Source organism: Elephas maximus, chromosome 9 (genome assembly GCF_024166365.1).
Source record: "Elephas maximus indicus isolate mEleMax1 chromosome 9, mEleMax1 primary haplotype, whole genome shotgun sequence".
NCBI lineage: Eukaryota > Metazoa > Chordata > Mammalia > Proboscidea > Elephantidae > Elephas > Elephas maximus.
This window is the reverse complement of record NC_064827.1, coordinates 76058007-76078078: the sequence shown is the minus strand read 5'-3', so window position 1 is coordinate 76078078 and position 20072 is coordinate 76058007. Positions and strand designations below refer to the sequence as shown.

At 39.6% G+C, this 20072-nt stretch overlaps 1 protein-coding gene across 1 annotated transcript in view; it reads left to right on the top strand.

Annotated features, from left to right (window-relative positions):
• Nucleotides 1-20072, top strand: part of SCAI (suppressor of cancer cell invasion) — a 179220-nt gene that overhangs the window by 78476 nt on the left and 80672 nt on the right. Inside the window, exon 4 of the mRNA XM_049895361.1 lies at nucleotides 19642-19737. Within this exon, the coding sequence (XP_049751318.1) occupies nucleotides 19642-19737 (96 nt within the window). The remainder of the gene's footprint in view (nucleotides 1-19641; nucleotides 19738-20072) is intronic.

Sequence of the window (20072 nt, the reverse complement as noted above, 5' to 3'; positions counted from 1 at the left end):
AACTTATATGTCTCAGATGTTCCCTTGGGCTAGGAGATTTTTTTTTTTTTAAATAATTTTTATTGTGCTTTAAGTGAAAGTTTACAAATCAAGTCAGTCTGTCACATATAAGCTTATATACACCTTACTCCATACTCCCACTTACTCTCCCCCTAATGAGTCAGCCCGCTCCCTCCTTCCAGTCTGTCCTTTCATGATGATTTTGCCAGTTTCTAATTCTCTCTACCCTCCTATCTCCCCTCCAGACAGGAGATGCCAACACAGTCTCAAGTGTCCACCTGATACAAGTAGCATCTCTCTCCAACCCGTTGTCCAGTCCTTTCCATGTCTGATGAGTTGTCTTCAGGAATGGTTCCTGTCCTGGGCCAACAGAAGGTTTGGGGACCATGACCGCCGGGATTCTTCTAGTCTCAGTCAGACCATTAAGTCTGGTCTTTTTATGAGAATTGGGGTCTGCATCCCACTGTTGTCCTGCTCCCTCAGGGGTTTTCTGTTGTGTTCCCTGTCAAGGCAGTCATCGGTTGTGGCTGGGCACCATCTAGTTCTTCTGGTCTCAGGATGATGTAAGTCTCTGGTTCATGTGGCCCTTTCTGTCTCTTGGGCTCTGAGTTATCGTGTGACCTTGGTGTTCTTCATTCGCCTTCGATCCAGGTGGGTTGAGACCAATTGATGCATCTTAGATGGCCGCTTGTTAGCATTTGAGACCCCAGACGTCACATTTCAAAGTGGAATGCAGAATGTTTTCATAATAGAATTATTTTGCCAATTGACTTAGAAGTCCCCTTAAGCCATAGTCCCCAAACCTCCGTCCTTGCTCCGCTGACCTTCGAAACATTCAGTTTATCCCGGAAACTTCTTTGCTTTTGGTCCTGTCTGGTTGAGCTGACCTTCCGTGTATTGAGTATTGTCCTTCCCTTCATCTAAAGTAGTTCTTATCTACTAACTAATCGGTAAATAACCCTCTTCCACCCTCCCTCCCTCCCTCCTCTCGTAACCACAAAAGAATATGTTCTTCTCAGTTTATACTGTTTCTCAAGATCTTACAATAGTGGTCTTATACAATATTTGTCCTTTTGCCTCTGACTAATTTCACTCAGTATAATGCCTTCCAGGTTCCTCCATGTTATGAAATGTTTCACAGATTCATCACTGTTCTGTATTGATGCGCAGTATTCCATTGTGTGAATATACCATAATTTATTTAACCATTCATCCGTTGATGGACACCTTGGCTGCTTCCAGCTTTTTGCTATTGTAAACAGAACTGCAATAAACATGGGTGTGCATATATCGGTTCGTGTAAAGGCTCTTATTTCTCTAGGGTATATTCTGAGGAGTGGGATTTCTGGGTTGTATGGTAGTTCTATTTTTAACTTTTTAAGACAATGCCAGATAGACTTCCAAAGTGGTTGTACCATTTTACATTCCCACCAGCAGTGTATAAGAGTTGCAATCTCTCCGCAGCCTCTCCAACATTTATTATTTTGTATTTTTTGGATTAATGCCAGCCTTGTTGGAGTGAGATGGAATCTCATCATAGTTTTATTTTGCATTTCTCTAAGAAAATCAGTTTTTAACTACCAATTTTAAAATAAAACAAAACAAATGTATAACTTAAGAACTTATTGTAAGACAAACACCCTTATTGCCACAATGCCAGTCAAAAAATAAAACTTCGCCTGTATAGGTCAACAACAAAGAAATAAAACTTTGCCAGCTTCTTATATGTCCTCCATAAGCCTCATCTCAATCGTAATTGTCTTCCGTCATCTGCCGTTTGGTTAACCATTGACATTGTTTGTATAGGGAAAGGAGATGAATCAAGTGTTTGATGAATTGGAATAAAGATGTCCTTGTAATACAGTCCTGTCTGTATAAACAAGAATGTGTGAGTGATACAATGTGCTCCTTGACTGAAAAGCTTATTCAGAGAAGTTGGGTTATTCCTTGGCCTTTGACTGCGGCTTTGCTGGAGTTCAACAGCGTCCCAAGACTTGGGGATCAGAATGAACTACTAGAAAAGAATTTTACTCATGTAGAATCAAAATCTAGTTGTTTTCTTCATGGTAGAAAGGAAAGAACACTGGACTAAAAAAAAAAAAATAGGGTCCAGAAAGTCTGAATTTGAATCACAGCACTACAATTTACTGGCCGTGAGTTCCCAGATAACTCACTTAAGCTCTCTGAGCCACAATTTAGTGTGTGTGTATGTGCACATATGCATTCATATACACCTACATATTTTGGGAAAGCCAAGTATTTAAGGACCAGATTGAGGAAATAGAAACCTTTGAAAGAGATTGTAAGAACAAAATTCTTAATTCTAGAGAGTTACGGTGGTGGTGAAGTGATGAACAGTGTTATGCCATAGAGAGGACTGATCAGAGGAGGATTGAAGTGTCAGTAGGACTTATGTTTTAGCTGGTAGGCATGAATGATCTCAATTGATTGCATTTTAGTAAATATGGAGGGTTTGAGAAAACTTGAAAGAAATTTCCTGAGTTTTAACATATCAAAGTTATATTTGGAACATCTCTGAAAATCAGTTTTAATTATTTGCACCTCATTACTTCCTTAGCCTCTGAACTTCTAAACTCAAGAGCTGAGGATTTAAAAAAGAGCCGTTAGTGTTGTGCTTTTACTTTTTTTAAAGCCATGAAAAAATAATATAAGCAGCCAATTTATAACATAGGTGCATTTGCAAATGTGAAATATAAGATCATTTAACTTACGAGGGTAATTCACAGAGGTCCATTTAATTTAATTCTATGGACCATTAATTCCCCATCTCTTGGAAGAAGTGCGGCCAGAATGTTCCTTAGAGGCAAGGATGGTGAAACTGCGTCTTACATACTTTGGGCATGTTGTCAGGAGGGATCAGTCTCTGGTGAAGGACATCATGCTTGGCAGAGTATAGGGTCAGCGGAAAAGAGGAAGACCCTCAACGAGGTGGATTGACACAGTGGCTGCAACAATGAACCCAAGCATAACGACGATTGTAAGGATGGCACTGGACCGGGCAGTGTTTCATTCTGTTGTGCATAGGGTCGCTGTGAGTCGGAACCGACTCGACGGCACTTAACAACAACAACTGACTTGCTTACTGAAAGTGAAGAGGACTTGAAGCACTTACTGATTGTTATGGACTGAATTGTGTCCCCCAAAGTGTGTCAACTTGGCTATTCCATGACTCCCAGTATTGTGTGATTGTCCACTATTTTGTCATCTGATGTGATTTTCCTATGTATTGTAAATCCTACCTCTATGATGTCAGTGAGGCAGGATTAGAGGCACTTGTGTTAATGACATGGGACTCAATCTATAAGATTAGGTTGTGTCTTAAGCCAGTTTCTTTTTGTGTGTGTGTGTGTTCTGATTTTTTTTTATTGTGCTTTAAGTGAAAGTTTACAAATAAACGCAGTCTCATACAAAAATTTATGTACGCTTTGCTATATACTCCTAATTGCTCCCCCCCTAATGAGACAGCCCTCTCCTTCCCTCTGCTCTCTCTTTTCGTGTGCATTCCGCCAGCTTCTGACCCCCTCTGCCCTCTCATCTCCCCTCCAGACAGGAGATGCCAACATAGTCTTGTATCTACTTGATCCAAGAAGCTTATTCTTCACCAGCATCTTTTTCTACCCCACTGTCCAGTCCAATCCCTGTCTGAAGAGTTGGCTTTGGGAAAGGTTCCAGTCTTGGGCTAACAGAAGGCCTGGGGACCATGACCTCTGGGGTCCTTCTAGTCTCGGTCAGACTATTAAGTCTGGTCTTTTTACGAGAATTTGAGGTCTGCATCCCACTGCTTTCCTGCTCCCGCAGGAGCTCTCTGTTGTGTTCCCTGTCAGGGCAGTCATCGGTTGTGGCTAGTTCTTCTGGTCTCAGGCTGATGTAGTCTGCTTTATGTGGCCCTTTCTGTCTCTTGGGCTCATAATTACATTGTGTCTTTGGTGTTCTTCATTCTCCTTCGCTCCAGGTGAGTTGAGACCAATTGATGCGTCTTAGATGGCCACTTGCTAGCATTTAAGACCCCAGACACCACTCTCCAAAGTGGGATGCAGAATGTTTTCTTAATAGATTTTATTATGCCAGTTGACTTAGTTGTCCGATGAAATCATGGTCCCCAAACCCCCGCTCCTGCCACACTGGCCTTCGAAGCATTCAGTTTATTGAGGAAACTTCTTTGCTTTTAGTTTGGTCCAGTTGTGCTGACCTCTCCTGTATTGTGTGTTGTCTTTCCCTTCATGTAAAGTAGTTCTTATCTACTATCTAATTAGTGAAACCCGTCTCCCTCCCTCCTTCCTTCCCCCATCTCGTAACCATTAGAGAATATTTTCATCTCTGTTTAAACTATTTCTCGAGTTCTCATGTTAGTGGTCTTATACAATATTTGTCCTTTTGCAACTAATTTCACTCAGCATAATGCTTTTCAGACTCCTCCATGTTATGAAATGTTTCACAGATTCATCACTGTTCTTTATCGATGGGTAATATTCCATTGTGTGAATATACCATAATTTATTTATCCATTCATCCATTGATGGGCACTTTACTTGCTTCCATCTTCTTGCTGTTGTAAACAGTGCTGCAGTGAACATGGGTGAGCATATATCTGTTTGCATAAAGGTTCTTATTTCTCTAAGGTATATTCCAAGGAGTGGGATTGCTGGATTGTATAGTAGTTCTATTTCTAGCTTTTTAAGGAAGCGCCAAATCTAATTCCAAAGTGGTTGTACCATTTTACATTCCCACCAGCAGTGTATAAGTGTTCCAATCTCTCCACAACCTTTCCAACTTTTATTATTTTGTGTTTTTTGGATTAATGCCAGCCTTGTTGGAATAAGATGCAATCTCATTGTGCTTTTGATTTGCATTTCTCTAATGGCTAATGATAGTGAGCGTTTTCTCATGTATCTGTTAGCTACCTGAATGTCTTCTTTAGTGAAGTGTCTGTTCCTATCTTTTGCCCATTTTTTAATTGGGTTATTTGTCTTTTTGTAGTTGAGTTTTTGTAGTATCATATAGATTTTAGAGATCAGGTGCTGATCAGAAATGTCATAGCTAAAAACTTTTTCCCAGTCTGTAGGTAATCTTTTTACTCTATTGGTGAAGTCTTTGGCTGAGCATAGGTGTTTGATTTTTAGGAGCTCCCAGTTGTCTAGCTTTTCTTCTGCTTTGTTAGTAATGTTTTATATACTGTTTATGCCATGTTTTAGGGCTCCTAGCCTTGTCCCTATTTTTTCTCCCGTGATGTTTATTGTTTCAGATTTTATTTTTAGATCTTTGATCCATTTTGAGTTCTTTTTGTGCACGGTGTGAGGTATAGGTCTTGTTTCATTTTTTTGCAGATGGATATCCAGTTATGCCAGCACCATTTGTTAAAAAGACTGTCTTTTCCCCATTTAACTGATTTGGGGCCTTTGTCAAGTATCACCTGCCCATATGTGGATGGATTTATGTCTGGATTCTCAATTCTGTTCCATTGGTCTATGTATCTGTTGTTGTACCAGTACCAGGGTGTTTTGACTACTGTGGCGGTATAATAGGTTCTAAAGTCAGGTAGAGTGAGGCCTCCGACTTTCTTCTTCTTTTTCAGTAATGCTTTACTTATCTGGGGCCTCTTTTCCTTCCATTTGAAGCTGGTGATTTGTTTCTCCATCTCATTAGAGAATGCCTTTGGAATTTCGATTGGAATTGCATTAAACGTATAGATCACTTTTGGTAGAATAGACATTTTTACAATGTTAGTCTTACTATCCATGAGCAAGGCATGTTTTTCCACTTAACGTGGGTCTCTTTTGGTTTCTTGCAGAAACGTTTTGTAGTTTTCTTTGTATAAGTCTTTTACATCTCTGGTAAGATTTATTCCTAAGTATTTTATCTTCTTAGGGGGTACTGTGAATGGTATTGATTTGTTGATTTCCTCTTCAATGTTCTTTTTATTGATGTAGAGGAATCCAACTGATTTTTGTATGTTTATCTTGTATCCTGATATTCTACTGAACTCTTCTGTTAGTTTCAGTAGTTTTCTTGAGGAAGGCCAATCTCTTTTGAGATATAAAAGAGAGAAGCCAGAAGAGAGACATGGGGACCTCATTACCACCAGCAAGAACAGCTAGGAGTGCACATCCTTTGGACCTGGGATTGCGTGCTCAAAAGCTGCTAAACCAGGGGAAAATTGATGACAAGGACCTTCCTCTGGTGCTGATAGAGAGCGAAAGCCTTTCCCTGGAACTGGCACCTTGAATTCAGACGTCTAGCCTCCTAAATAGTGGGAGAATAAATTTCTGTGTGTTGAAGCCATACATTTCTGCTATTTCTTTTGTAGCAGTGCTACTCAACCAAGACGCTGATGAAGGTCAAAGACTACAGCCTTCAGTATGGATTGTTGTTGTTAGCGGTCGATTCGGTTATGACTCATAGTGACCCAGTGTACCACAGAATGACATACTGTCTGGTCCTGTGGCATCCTCAACAATCGTTGTTGTGCTTGAGCCCATTGTTGCAGCCACTGTGTCAGTCCGTCTCATTGAGAATCCTCCTCTTTTTCGCTGACCCTCTATTTTACCAAGCATGATGTGCTTCTTTCAGGACTGATCCCTCCTGATAATATGTCCAAAGTATGCAAGACGTAGTCTCACCATCCTTGCTTCTAAGCAGCATTCTGGCTCCACTTCTTCCAAGACAGACTTGTCCTTTCTTTTGGTATTCCATAGTATATTCAGTAGTTCTCCCCAGCAGCACAATTTGAATGTGTCAGTGGTTCTGTCTTCCTTATTCATTTTCCTACTTTCACGTGCCTGTGAGGTGATTAAAAACACCGTGACTTGGGCCTGGTGCACCTTAGTTCTTAAGGTGACATCTTTGCTTTTCAGTACTTTGCAGGTCTTTTGCAGCTGATTTGTCCAATGCAATGTGTCTTTTGATTTCTTGACAGCTGCTTACATGAATGTTGATTGTGAATCCAAGTAAAATGAAATCCTTGACAATCTCAATCTTTTCTCTGTTTATTGTGTTGTTGCTTATTGGTTGAGTTGTGAGGATTTTTGATTTCTTTATGTTAAGGTATAATCCATACTGAAGGCTGTGGTCTTTGATCTTCATCAGTAAGGGCTTCAAGTTCTTTTTCAGCAAGCAAGGTTGTGTCATCTGCATGATGAAGGTTGTTAATGAGCCTTCCTCCAATCCTGATGTCTGATTCTTCTTCATATAGGCCAGCTTCTCGGATTATTTGCTCAGCATACAGGTTGAATAAGTATGGTGAAAGGATATACCCCTGTCATAATTTGTTATGATTCACACAGCCGAATACCTTTGCATAGTCAATAAAACACACGTAAACATCCTTCTGGTATTCTCAGCTTTCAGCCAAGATCCATCTGACATCAGCAGTGATATCCCTGGTTCCACGTCCTCTTCTAAATCTGGCTTGGATTTCTGGCAGTTCACTCTTGATATACTGCTATAGCTGCTTTCGAATGTTCTTCAGCAAAATTTTGCTTGCATGTGATATTAATGATATTGTTCAATAATTTCTACATTTGTTGGGATCACCTTTCTTGGGAATGGGCATAAATATGGGTCTTTTCCAGTCAGTTGGCCCTGTAGCTCTTTTCCAAAATTCTTGGCATAGGTCAGTGAGCACTTCCAGCACTGCATCCATTGGTTAAAACATCTCAATTGGTATTCCGTCAACTCATGGAGCCTTGTGTTTTGTCAATGTCTTCAGTGCAGCTTGGACTTCTTCCTTCAGTACCATTGGCTCCTGCTCCTAAAATGGTTGAACTTAGACCAGTTCTTTTTGGTATAGTGACTCTTTGTATTCCTTCCATCTCCTTTTGATGCTTCCTGAGTCCTTTAATATTCTCCCTGTAGAATCCTTCAGTATTGCAACTGAAGGCTTGAATTTTTTGAGTTCTTACGGCTTTGATTTTCCATCTCCAGGTCTTTGCACATGTCATTATAATACTTTACTTCATTTTCTCCAGCTGCCCTTTGAAATCTTCTGTTCAGCTCTTTTACTTCATCGTTTTTTTGTTTTTGCTTTAGCTACTTGATGTTCAAGAGCAAGTTCCAGAGTCTCTTCTGGGATCTATTTAGGTCTTTTCTTTTTCTCCTGTCTTTTTAATGACGTCTTGCTTTCTTTATGTATGATGTCCTTGAACAACTCATCTGGTCTTCGGTCATTAGTGTTCAACATATCAAATCTGTTCTTGAGATGGTCTCTAAATTGAAGTGGGTTATACTCAAGATGGTACTTTGGCTTTCATCAACTTGTTCTAATTTTCTTCAGTTTCAACTTGAACTTACATCTGAGTAATTGATGGTCTGATCTGCAGTCGGCCCCTGGCCTTGTTCTGACTGATGGTATTGAGCTTTTCCATGGTCTGTTCCCACAGATGTAGTCCGTTTGATTCCTTTGTGCTCCATCTGGCAAAGTCCACGTGTATGGTTGCCATTTTAGTTGGTGAAAAGTTATTTGCAGTAAGAATCCGCTGACCTTAGAAAATTCCATCATGAGATTTCCGCCGTTGTTTCTGTCACAAAGGCCATATTTTCCACCTACTGCTCCTTCTTTCATTTCCAACTTTTGCATTCCAGCCTCCAGTAATTATCAGTTCATCCTGATTGCATGTTCTATCAATTTCAGACTGCAGAAGTTGGTAAAAATCTTCAGTTTCTTTGTCTTTGGCCTAGTGGTTGGTGTGTACATTTGAATAATAATCATATTAAGTGGTCTTCTTTGTAGGCATATGGATATTATCCTGTCACTGACAGCGTTGCATTTCAGGATAGATCTTGAAATGTTCTTTTGATCATGAATGCAACGCCATTCCTCTTCAAGTTGTTTTTCCTGGCATAGTAGACCATATGATTGCCTAATTGGGAATGACCAAAACCAGTCCAGTTCAGTTCACTAATGACTACAGTTTTGATCTTTATACGTTCCATTTCGTTTTTGAAGATTTCCAATTTTCCTAGGTTCATACTTTGTACATTCCATGTTCCTATCATTAATGGATGTTTGCAGCTGTTTCTTCTCACTGCTCATCAGCAAATGAAGGTCCCAAAAACTTGGCTCCATTCATGTCATTGAGGTTGACTTAACTTTGAGAAGGCAGCTCTTACCAAGCCGTCTTTTGAGTGCCTTCCAACCTGAGGGGCTCACCTTTTGACACTATAGCAGACAATGTTCTGCTGCTATTCTTAAGGTTTTCACTGGTAAATTCTTTTCAGAAGTAGACCGCCAGGTCCTTCTTCTTAGTTTATCTTAGTCTGGAAGCTCAGCTGAAACCTTTCTGCTGTGGGTGAGCCTGCTGGTGTTTGAATACCAGTGGCATAGCTTCCAGCATCACAGCAACACACAAGCCCCCTCAGTACGACAAACTGATAGACACTTGGGGGCCAGTATGGATTACACCTTAGCAATTCAAAACAAAAATCCTCACAACTGGACCAATAAGCAACATCATTATAAACAGAGAAATTGTTGAAGTTTTACAGGATTTCGTTTTTCTTGGATCCACGATCAATGCTCTCGGAAGCAGCAGTCAAGACATCAAGCAATGTATTGCACTGGGCTGATCTGCTACAAAAGACCTCTTTAAAACGTTAAAAAGCAAAGATATCGCTGACGACTGAGGTGCGCTTTACCTAAGCTGTGGGATTTTCAACCACCTCTTATGATTGTGAAAGCTGGACAATGAATAAGGAAGACCAAAGAAGAATTGATGGCTTTGAATTATGATGCAGGTGAAGAATATTAAATGTACCATGGACTACCAGCAGAATGAACAAATCGGTCTAGGCAGAAGTACAGCCAGGATGCTGCTTAGAAGCAAGTATGGCGAGACTTCTTCTTGTTTACTTTGGACATATTTTCTGGAGGGACCAGTCCCTGGAGAAGAACATCACGCTTGGTAAAGTCAGAGAAAAGGAGGAAGACCCTCAGTGAGATGGATTAACACAGTGACTGCAACAATGGGCTCAAACGTAGCAATGATTGTGAGGGTGGTGCAGGACCGGGCAGTGTTTCATTCTGTCATACATAGGGTTGCTATGAGTCAGAACCAACTCGGCACTGCCAACAACAATAACGACACAGACAGTAAGAATGACCAGATGACTTATTCAGAGTTTAAAAGCAGAGTCAGTTTCTGAATAGTATAAGGGATTTGTCCAAAACTCTTTACGAACTACCTTAGTTAATTTTAGACTCTAAAAAACCAAACTCATTTCTGTTAAGTCTGTTTTGACTCATGATAGTGGCTTGTATATTGGCTTCTATGATATGTGTCATTAGAAAAAGAATAATCATAGGACTTATACTTTAGCAAATTAAGAAAAAAATTTTTTAAACCCCTATCTTGAAAAAGAAACTACTATCCTTATAGCTGATCTTTTAATTAATATAAAATTGCATATTATAACTTACTGTCAGGAGCCTTGTTCTAGCCTTTTAGATCTCCTCTTATGTACTTTTAACCCCCATACAAAATTTCTTTTCTCTAAAACCTTTCTACTGAAGAACCGAAAGTATGTAGTTGTGAAATAAAGCCCTGGGTTCTAGTTCTGTCTTTAACAAAATTTCTTACTGGAGACTTATTAAAATGGTCAGTTTCAGAAACTCAAAGGAACTCGTAGGCAAATGCACACTTGAAAATTTACATGAAGACTTTACACACTATCTTTAAAGAAGCACCAAGAGTTGTCATTTCTCTAAAAGTTGATATTGCCACCACGTACTTTTATATAATATTATGATGTCCCAGCAGCAGCTAATTGAAAAGAGTCTTAAGGGTTCTAGCAGCAGCTTCCGTTTCAAAATACGTGATTAGCTCTTACTGATGTAGCCTCTCACTATAAAATCCATGGAGACATAAAGAAGAAAACTTGAAATAAATGTGGAAAATTAGTATTTATAGTTAAGCTACTTCTGTAATCTGAAATAAATTTCTACTTATCATAAGGATAATGGAAATGAATTAAAAAATGCAAATAGTTCATTTTTGCTACGACTGCCTGAACATTTGAGGATAGGAACACGTTTTGCTCTTTTACTCATTATCTTAACATCTAGGTGTAGAAATACAAATCATCTACCTATCTGTTCCATTTACAGATGTTACCTTTTGGTCATACCACATAACTAATCAAATTTGTTAGTATAAAGATGTTTATTGTAGCATTTCATAATAGGGGAAAGCTAGAAACAATATGAAAGTCCATTAGGAGGAACTGATTAAATGAATTGCTTCATTATATGCTATAGTATACATATCAATAAATATTGCTGTGATTGTATATGAATTAAAGAAACCTGATGTATTATCAAATTTAAAAGACAAATTGCAGAACATTATATATAGTATGATCCTGTTTGTATAAAATAATAGAAAAAAAATCACATATGTACCTGAGTATGCCTAGAAAATTTCATTCTTAACTTATTTCTGGGGACTAGAATTGAGATGATGAGAAATAGTTGTACTTTATATTCTTTGTTGGTAATGAGATGGGGGAGGGAGGGAGGGAGAGTGGGAACGGGGTATTCACTAATTAGACAGTAGATAAGAACTACTTTAGGTGATGGGAAAGACAATACACAGTACAGGAGAAGTCAGCACAACTGGACTAAACCAAAAGCAAAGAAGTTTCCTGAATAAACTGAATGCTTCGAAGGCCAGCATAGCAGGGGCGGGGCGTTGGGGACCATGGTTTCAGGGGACAACTAAGTCAATTGGCATAATAAAATCTATTAAGAAAACATTCTGCATCCCAGTTTGGAGAGTGGCCTCTGGGGTTTTAAACGCTAGCAAGCGGCCATCTAAGATGCATCAATTGGTCTTAACCCACCTGGATCAAAGGAGAATGAAGAACACCAAGGAAACACGGTAATTACCAGCCCAAGAGACAGAAAGGGCGAGATAAACCAGAGACTACATCAGCCTGAGACCAGAAAAACTAGATGGTGCCTGGCTACAACCAATGACTGCCCTGACAGGGAACACAACAGAGAGCCTCTGAGAGAGCAGGAGAGCAGTAGGATGCAGACCCCAAATTCTCGTAAAAAGACCAGACTTAATGGTCTGACAGAGACTAGAAGGACTCCAGTGGTCATGGCCCTCAGACCTTCTGTTGGCCCAGGACAGGAACCATTCCCAAAGCCAACTCTTCACATAGGAATTGGACTGGAAAATGGGATGGAGAGGGATGCTGATGAGGAGTTTCTTGGATCAGGTGGACACTTGAGACTATGTTGGCATCTCCTGCCTGGAGGGGAGATGAGAGGGTGGAGGGGATTAGAAGCTGGTGAAATGGACATGAAAAGAGAGTGGAGGGAGGGAGTGGGCTGTCTCATTAGGGGGAGAGTGTTTGGGAGTATGTAGCAAGGTGTATATAAGTTTTTGTGTGAGAGATTGACTTGATTTGTAAACTTTCACTTAAAGCACGATGAAAATTTTTAAAAAAGTTTTATTTTCTTTCTTGCCTTATGCTCTTTGTGATATTTTCGTTTCCTAAGAGGTGCACACTATTTTCAAAATTGAAAAAACATATACATAAGGTCTCTGTGATAGATCGTTTGTAAAAATGCCTGCAGTAATTCCCTTTCTTGTGTCCATGCCCATGGATCGTCCCCTCCTACACTGGGCTTGGCCGTGAGATTTGTTTTGGCCAATGAGACAGTAGCAAACTTGATGGAAATAGACTTTAAAGGAAAAAGCACATTAGCGCTTGTCCTCTCTTTTGCTGCTCATGTGAACAAACCCAAGCTAGCCTGCTGGATGATGAGAAACATGTGACCTAGCACCCTCACTGCCAGCCCGGCAAGTAGTAAACATATGAAGGAGGCCATTGACCACCAGCTGTTCTCATTTGCATGAGTGAGTCTGGCTGAGCCCACTAGAAAATTTTCCAGCTGAATTCAGCTCAAATTGCCAACCCACAAAATTACAAGCTAATGAGGTTTTTGTTTTCAGCTGCTGAGTTTTGAAGTGGTTTGTTATGCAGCAAAAGTTTACTGATTAAGTCTCCTATCACAAAATCAGCACCTGCCCTTCTACTGTCTGATTACTGCTTTATGAGATAGTCAGACCACTACTTCTAAAAACCAGTTGAGCAAGAAGTGTGGGGAAGGACATGTTGTTACTGCACATTCTATACAGTGAGAGTTAAAAAACCCACCAAACCAAACCAAACCCACTGCTGTCAGTCGATTCCAACTCAGAGTGACCCTAACCCTATAGGACACGGTAGAACTGCACCATAGAATTTCTAAGGAGCGCCTGGCGGATTTGAACTGCTGACCTCTTGGTGAGCAGCCATAGTACTTAACCATTACGCCACCAGGGTTTCCATAAAACCCACCAGTAAAGCATTATTGCTTGGGAGAGACATGAGAACTTTTCACAATTGGTCGGCTTTTATATATCCTTTGGCTCAGTGTGTCAGAGAACCAGGTTGCAGAGATACGTGAAGATCCCATCTATATCCAGCTGATCTGGTACCAGATATAAAACTGCTAGACTTTAAGAATGTGCTAGGAACTGCAATCCATATGTAGAGTAAAAAAAAAAAAAATGTAGAGTAGATCTGAGAAAATGATTAGACTCATCCTCCCTACTCACCCAAGAGACCTACAATAGGAAGGAGAGTTAGCATACATAGAAGCTGAGTAGATCGTGCCTTGTTCCAATAAGGATGAATCAAGTCCCCAAATGGGCTTATTCTAAAAACAAAAACAAGTACTCTTCCACCTTCACACACTACACACACCAGGGAATGGAGACCTCTTTTTCAAGACTCAGACTTCTGAAATTTATAACAGAAACCGTAAGAAATTTTTGGAAAATTGCTTCTGCAATAAAATGCCATACATGGATCGTGGCTTCTATGAAAAGAACATAAAACCATAAAGAGGAAACAGGCTAAGATGAAATGGGAGGAAAGGCTTTCAGGAAACCAAAAATGCAGTGTTTATGATCAAAAGTCTGATACTAGTCAGATTCTTACGTCCTTGACTTCTGTTCTTACTTTTCTGAAATTTCACAAAGCTGGGTAATTCTTTGAGACATATTCTGTCTCTTCTAGACTTAGTTACGGATACCTTGAGGTAATCTACTTACAGGCTTTAACAAAGAGTTTTTGCTGCAAATATGAGTCTTAATGGGCTTTTATAGCTAACAGTTTTCAATTGTGTCTTTTACAATTGTTATTTAGGTGCCCTTGTGTTGATTCCAACTCATAGCCACCCTTTGTACAACAGAACAAAACACTGCCCAGTCCTGCATCATTCTCACAATCGTTGCTTTGTTTGAGCCTATTGTTGCAGCCACTGTGTCAGTCCGTCTCGTTAAGGGTGTTCCTCTTTTTCGCCGACCTTCTACTTGACTGAGTTTGATGTCCTCCAGGGATTGGTGGCTCCTGATAACATGCCCAAAGTTCGTGAGACCAAGTCTCACCATCCTCGCTTCTGAGGAGCATTCTGGTTGTACTTCTTCCAAAACAGATTTGTTCGTTCTTCTGCCACTCCATGGTAACAGTATTCTTCACCAGCACCATAATTCAAAGGCATCTATTCTTTAGTCTTTTGTATTCATTGTCCATCTTCTGCATGCATATGAGGCAATTGAAGATACCTCAGTCCTTAAAGTGACATCTTTGCTTTTTAACACTTTAAAAAGGTCTTTTGCAGCAGATTTGCCCAGTGCACTGTGTCGTTTGATTTCTTGACTGCTGCTTGCATGGGTGTTGATTGTGGATCCAAGCAGAATGAAATCCTTGACAACTTCAATCTTTTCTCTGTTTAACATGATATTGTTTATTGGTCCAGTTGTGAGGATTGTGATTTTCTTTATGTTGATGTGTAATCCATACTGAAGGCTGTGATCTTTCATCTTCAGCAGTAAGTGCTTCAAGTCCTCTTCACTTTCAGCAAGCAAGGTTGTGTCATCTGCATAATACAGGTTGTTAATGAGTCTTCCTTCAATTCTGTTGCCACATTCTTCTTCATACAGTTCCCCTTCTCAGATTATTTGCTCAGTATACGGATTGAATAGGTATGGTGAAAGAATACAACCCTAACACACATCTTTCTGGACTTTAAACCACATAGTATCTCTTTGTTCTGTTTGAACAACTGCCTCTTGGTCTATGTACAGGTTCCTCATGAGGACAATCAGGTGCTCTGGAATTCCCTTCTTCACAATGTTATCCATAATTCTGTTATAATCCACACAGATGCCTTTGCGTAGTCAATAAAACACAGGTAAACATCTTTCTGGTATTCTCTGCTTTCAGCCAAGATCCATCTGACATCAGCAATAATATTACTTGTTCCACGTCCTCTTCTGAAGCTAGCATGAATTTCTGGCAATTTCCAGTCCATGTACTGCTGCAACCGCTTTTGAATGATATTCAGCAAAATTTTACTTGTGCATGATATTAATGACATTGTTCGATAATTTTTGCATTCTCTTAGATCACCTTTCTTTGGAATGTGTACAAATATGGATCTCTTCCGATTGGTTGGCCAGGTAACTGTCAACTGTCTTCCACATTTGTTGGCATAAATGAGTGACCACTTCCAGCGCTGCATCCGTTTGTCGAAACATCTCAACTGGTATTCTGTCAATTCCTGGAGCCTTGTTTTCACCATTGCCTTCAGTGCAGTTTGGATTTCTTCCTTCAGTACCATTGGTTGCTGATTATATGCTACCTCCTGAAATGGTTGAATATCAACCAGTGCTTATTGGTACAATGATTCTGTGTATTCCTTCCATCTTCTTTTGATGCTTCCTGAGTCATCTAATATTTTCCCCATAGAATCCTTCAGTATTGCAACTCAAGGCTTGAATTTTTTCTTCAGTTCTTTCAGTTTGAGAAATGCTGAGCTGGTTCTTCCTTTTGGTTTTCTATTTCCAGGTCTTTGCACATTTCGTTATAATTCTTTACTTTGTCTTCTTGAGGCACCCTTTGAAATCTTCTGTTCAGTTCTTTTACTTCATCATTCCTTCCTTTCACTTCAGTTACTCAACCTTCAATAGCAAGTTTCAGAGTCCCTTCTGACATCCATTTTGATCTTCTCTTTCTTTCCTGTCTTTTTAATGACCTCTTGCTTTCGTCATGAATGATGTCCTTGATGTCATACCACACTCATCTGGTCTTCAGTCATTAGTGTTCAGTGCATCAAATCTGTCTTAAGATGGTCTCTAAATTCAGGTGGGATATATTCAAGGTCCTGCTTTGGCTCTTGTGGACTTTGTTCTTATTTTCTTCAGCTTCCACTCAAACTTGTATATGGGCGGTTGATGAGCTCTTCCACAGTTGGCCCCTGGCTTTGTTCTGATGGACGATATTGAGCTTTTTCGTCTCACTTTCCATAGATGTAGTCAGTTTGATTCCTGTGTATTCCCTCTGGTGATGTCCACATGTTTAGTCACTGTTGATGTTGTTGAAAAAGCATTTTGCAGTGAAGAAATCACTGGTCTTGCAAAATTCTGTGATGTGATTTTCTGCATCATTCTTGTCACTAAGACCATATTTTCCAACTACCAATCCTTTGTTTCCAGCTTTTTCATTCCAATCACCAGTAATTATCAATGCATCCTGAATCCATGTTTGATCAGGTTCAGACTGCAGAAATTGGTAAAAGTCTTCAATTTCTTCATCTTTGGCCTTAGTGATTGGTGAGTAAATTTGAATAATATTCATATTAACTGGTCTTCCTTGTGGGCATATGGATAGTAGCCTATCACTGACAGCATTGTACTTCAGGATAGATCTTGAAATGTTCTTTTTATGATGAACGTGACGCTATTCCTCTTCAATTTGTCATTCTGAGCGCAATAGATCATATAATTGTCTCATTCAAAATGGCCAATACCAGTCCATTTCAGTTTACCAGTGCTTAGGATATTGATGTTTAAGCGTTCCATTTCATTTTTGACGATTTCTAATTTTTCTAGATTCATACTTTGTACATTCCACATTCAGATATTAATGATGTTTGCAGCTGTTTCGTCTAATTTTTAGTCATGCCACATCAGCAAATGAAGGCTCCAAAGCTTGACTCCATCTGCGTCATTAAGGTCGAGTATACTTTGAAGAGGCAGCTCTCTTCCCTAGTCATATTTTGAGTGCCTTCCAACCTGAGGGGCTCATCTTTGGGCACCATGTCAGACGATGTTCTGCAGCTGTTCATAAAGTTTTCACTGGCCAATTTTTTCAGAAGTAGACTGCCAAGTCCTTCTTCCTAGTCCGTCTTAGTCTGGAAGCTCTGCTGAAACCTGTCCACCAAAGGCAACCCTGCTAGTATCTGAAATACCAGTGCCAAAGCTTCCAGTATCAGAGCAGTGTGCAAGCCAGCACCGTATGATGAACTGATAGACATGTGGCGGCCCTTACAGTTAGGCATTAGGAATTATTATGTCTTTCATTTCTGGAATATCTGGATTCTCTCTTTTCCTTTTCAACTCTGCTTACCAACCAGCCAGTTCTTTTCTGATTTCATCTCTCTCACAGTCTCTTCTTAAATGCAGCAAATAGCCTCTGTGTTAGATTCCTAGGGCTAACCTGTAATAAAATACCACAAGGTGGGTGATTTGTAAGAACAGAAATTTATTTTCTCACAGTTTTGGAGACTGAGAGTCTGAGGTGAATATACTGGTCACATTGATTCCTTCTGAGACTTTGAAGGAGAATTTGTTCCATGCCTCTCCCGACTTCTTGTAGATCCATGTATTCTTGGCTTGCAGCTGCAGCGTCACAAGGCTGTCATCCCTTTCTGTCTTTCTGTGTCTCTTCTCTTTTATAGGACACCATTCAGATTGGATTAGAATCCACTCTACTCTGGTATGACCTCATTTTAACTTAACTGATAAAATCTTCAAAGACCTTATGTCCAAACAAGGCTGTGTTCACAGGTACTAAGAGTCAGGACTTCAATATATCTTTTAAATGTATATTCAATATATTCAATCCATTCCAGAATCCAAGGCTAGTAACATAGTATTTCTTTGTCAGCATCCACTAGTTTATTAGGTACATTAACTTCTTCCAAGTTATTGCAGGCAAATGCAGTTTTCCCACTATATTATATAGGTAATCACTTTTCCAGCCTCTAGTAACAGTTACTTGCTACTTGCCTTTAAAATCCAAAGCCAGTACCACATATTTTAGGTGTCTGTTACAGCAGTACCCCACTTCTTGTATTGGTTTCTATACTCTTTTGCTAAGGAAGGCTGATGTAACAAATAACCTCAATATTTTAGTGTCTTATTACAGTAAAGATTTGTTTCTAGCTCCTGTGTTAGCTACAAGTTGGCAGCAGTTCTGGAGCTCCATTACATGTATCTTATTGTGGGTTCTAGGCTGAGGAGTAAACCTGTGGTCTTGGGTCAGAGGGAAAAGTGAAAATACTGAAGCATGTTACATCTCTTAGATCTTCTCTTCAAACCTGGTGTAGGTAACTTCCAATTATATTTCATTGACCAAAGCAAGTTGCATGGCCAAGCCCAGTGTGTTATTAGGGTAGGGAAATATCTGTCTTTCAAAGGCATGTACTGTAAGTCACCAAGCCCAAGGACAGGGATGTATATTTCTCTTATAGAGAAGGGGTAGAGTAGTTGAGAACAATAAAACCACCTGCACATCTACTTTAAGGCATATTCCCGTAACCGTATTTTTCAAACTGCAGAGCTCTGAGTTGAAGATAAACATTTGGAAGTTAGCAATATATAGGTGAGTATGAATAAGTTTACCCAGGGAGAGATAAGAGAGTGATAGAAACCTCTTAGGAAAGATATCTGCAAAGGAGTCTAAAAATGAGCCATCTGAGAGGTGGGGGGAAGATTAGGAAAGAACATATCCCGGACCCTTGTTATAGAACTATTTCTGTTCTACTAATTATAACTTTAAAAAAAAAAAAAAGAAGAAAGCGTGAGTGCACATGGTTTAAATCTATGCAGTTTTTACCGTCAGAAGACTTAATTACCAAATACAGGCTGTCACTGGCTTACCTCCAATTTAAGGACAACTCATACTTGCCCTTTAATGTTACGTAAATTTGCCCTCACTTTGAAATGATTGAACCAACCCCTACTTGCAACATATTCTTCATCACAGTCATCTTCACTTGCTGCACGTGCAGCTTTTTAATCATTGAAAAGACTTCTTTCACAAAACCAAAAAACCCATTGCCATCAAGTTGATCCCCACTTATAGTGACCCTATAGGGCAGAGTAGAGCTGCCCATAGGGTTTTCAAGGCTGTAAATCTTTACGGAAGCAGGCTGTCACATCTTTCTCACATTCTTGCACTAATATAAGACTAAATAAGAACCACATGCAACTGTTACTTACAATTTAAAGGTCCAGTTAGGAACAGATCTCGTTTGTAACCTGAGGACTGCCTGCAGCCAGGGATGGATTACCCAGTAAGCAAGGTACGCATGGCCTTACTTGTGCCTACTTGCTGATGTGTAGTGCACAGTTTCATCAAAGATGTGGTGAAACCCCTGTGAGATTGTGCAGTACAAATTAGTAAGTAAACAATTAAGTCTGTGCATAACTTGCTTACTGGTTAATCTGCCCCTGCCTGTAGATAAGAGATTTAAAATTAATATGTATTTATTTGTTATTACAGAGATTTGCCACAATATGGACAGAAGCAGTGGCAGTCCTATTTTGGAAGAACTTTTGATGTTTATACCAAACTCTGGAAGTTCCAGCAGCAGCATCGGTAAAGCAATTTTATAGTTAAAGGAGAATGAAAGGCTCATTTTACATTAGTCATCACTTTGACTTTACTACCTCGGTGCTTTCAGTGCTTTTTTTCTCTTGGTGCTTTTTAAATAATATATTTCATCTTCATGACCCAAATGGGAACAAATGGGTTTATTTTCTTATTTATTGAAGATTTTAAAATGTTCTTACCTGATTTTTTGAAGCTATACGTTATATCTAAAATGGTTCAGATTAACTCCAGCGTAGGTGGGATGATTCATAGTTTTATTCTAAAATAGATGTTGTTTATTGGCCAAAGTTTCTGGGGGGTATTGCTTTCAATTTTCATGA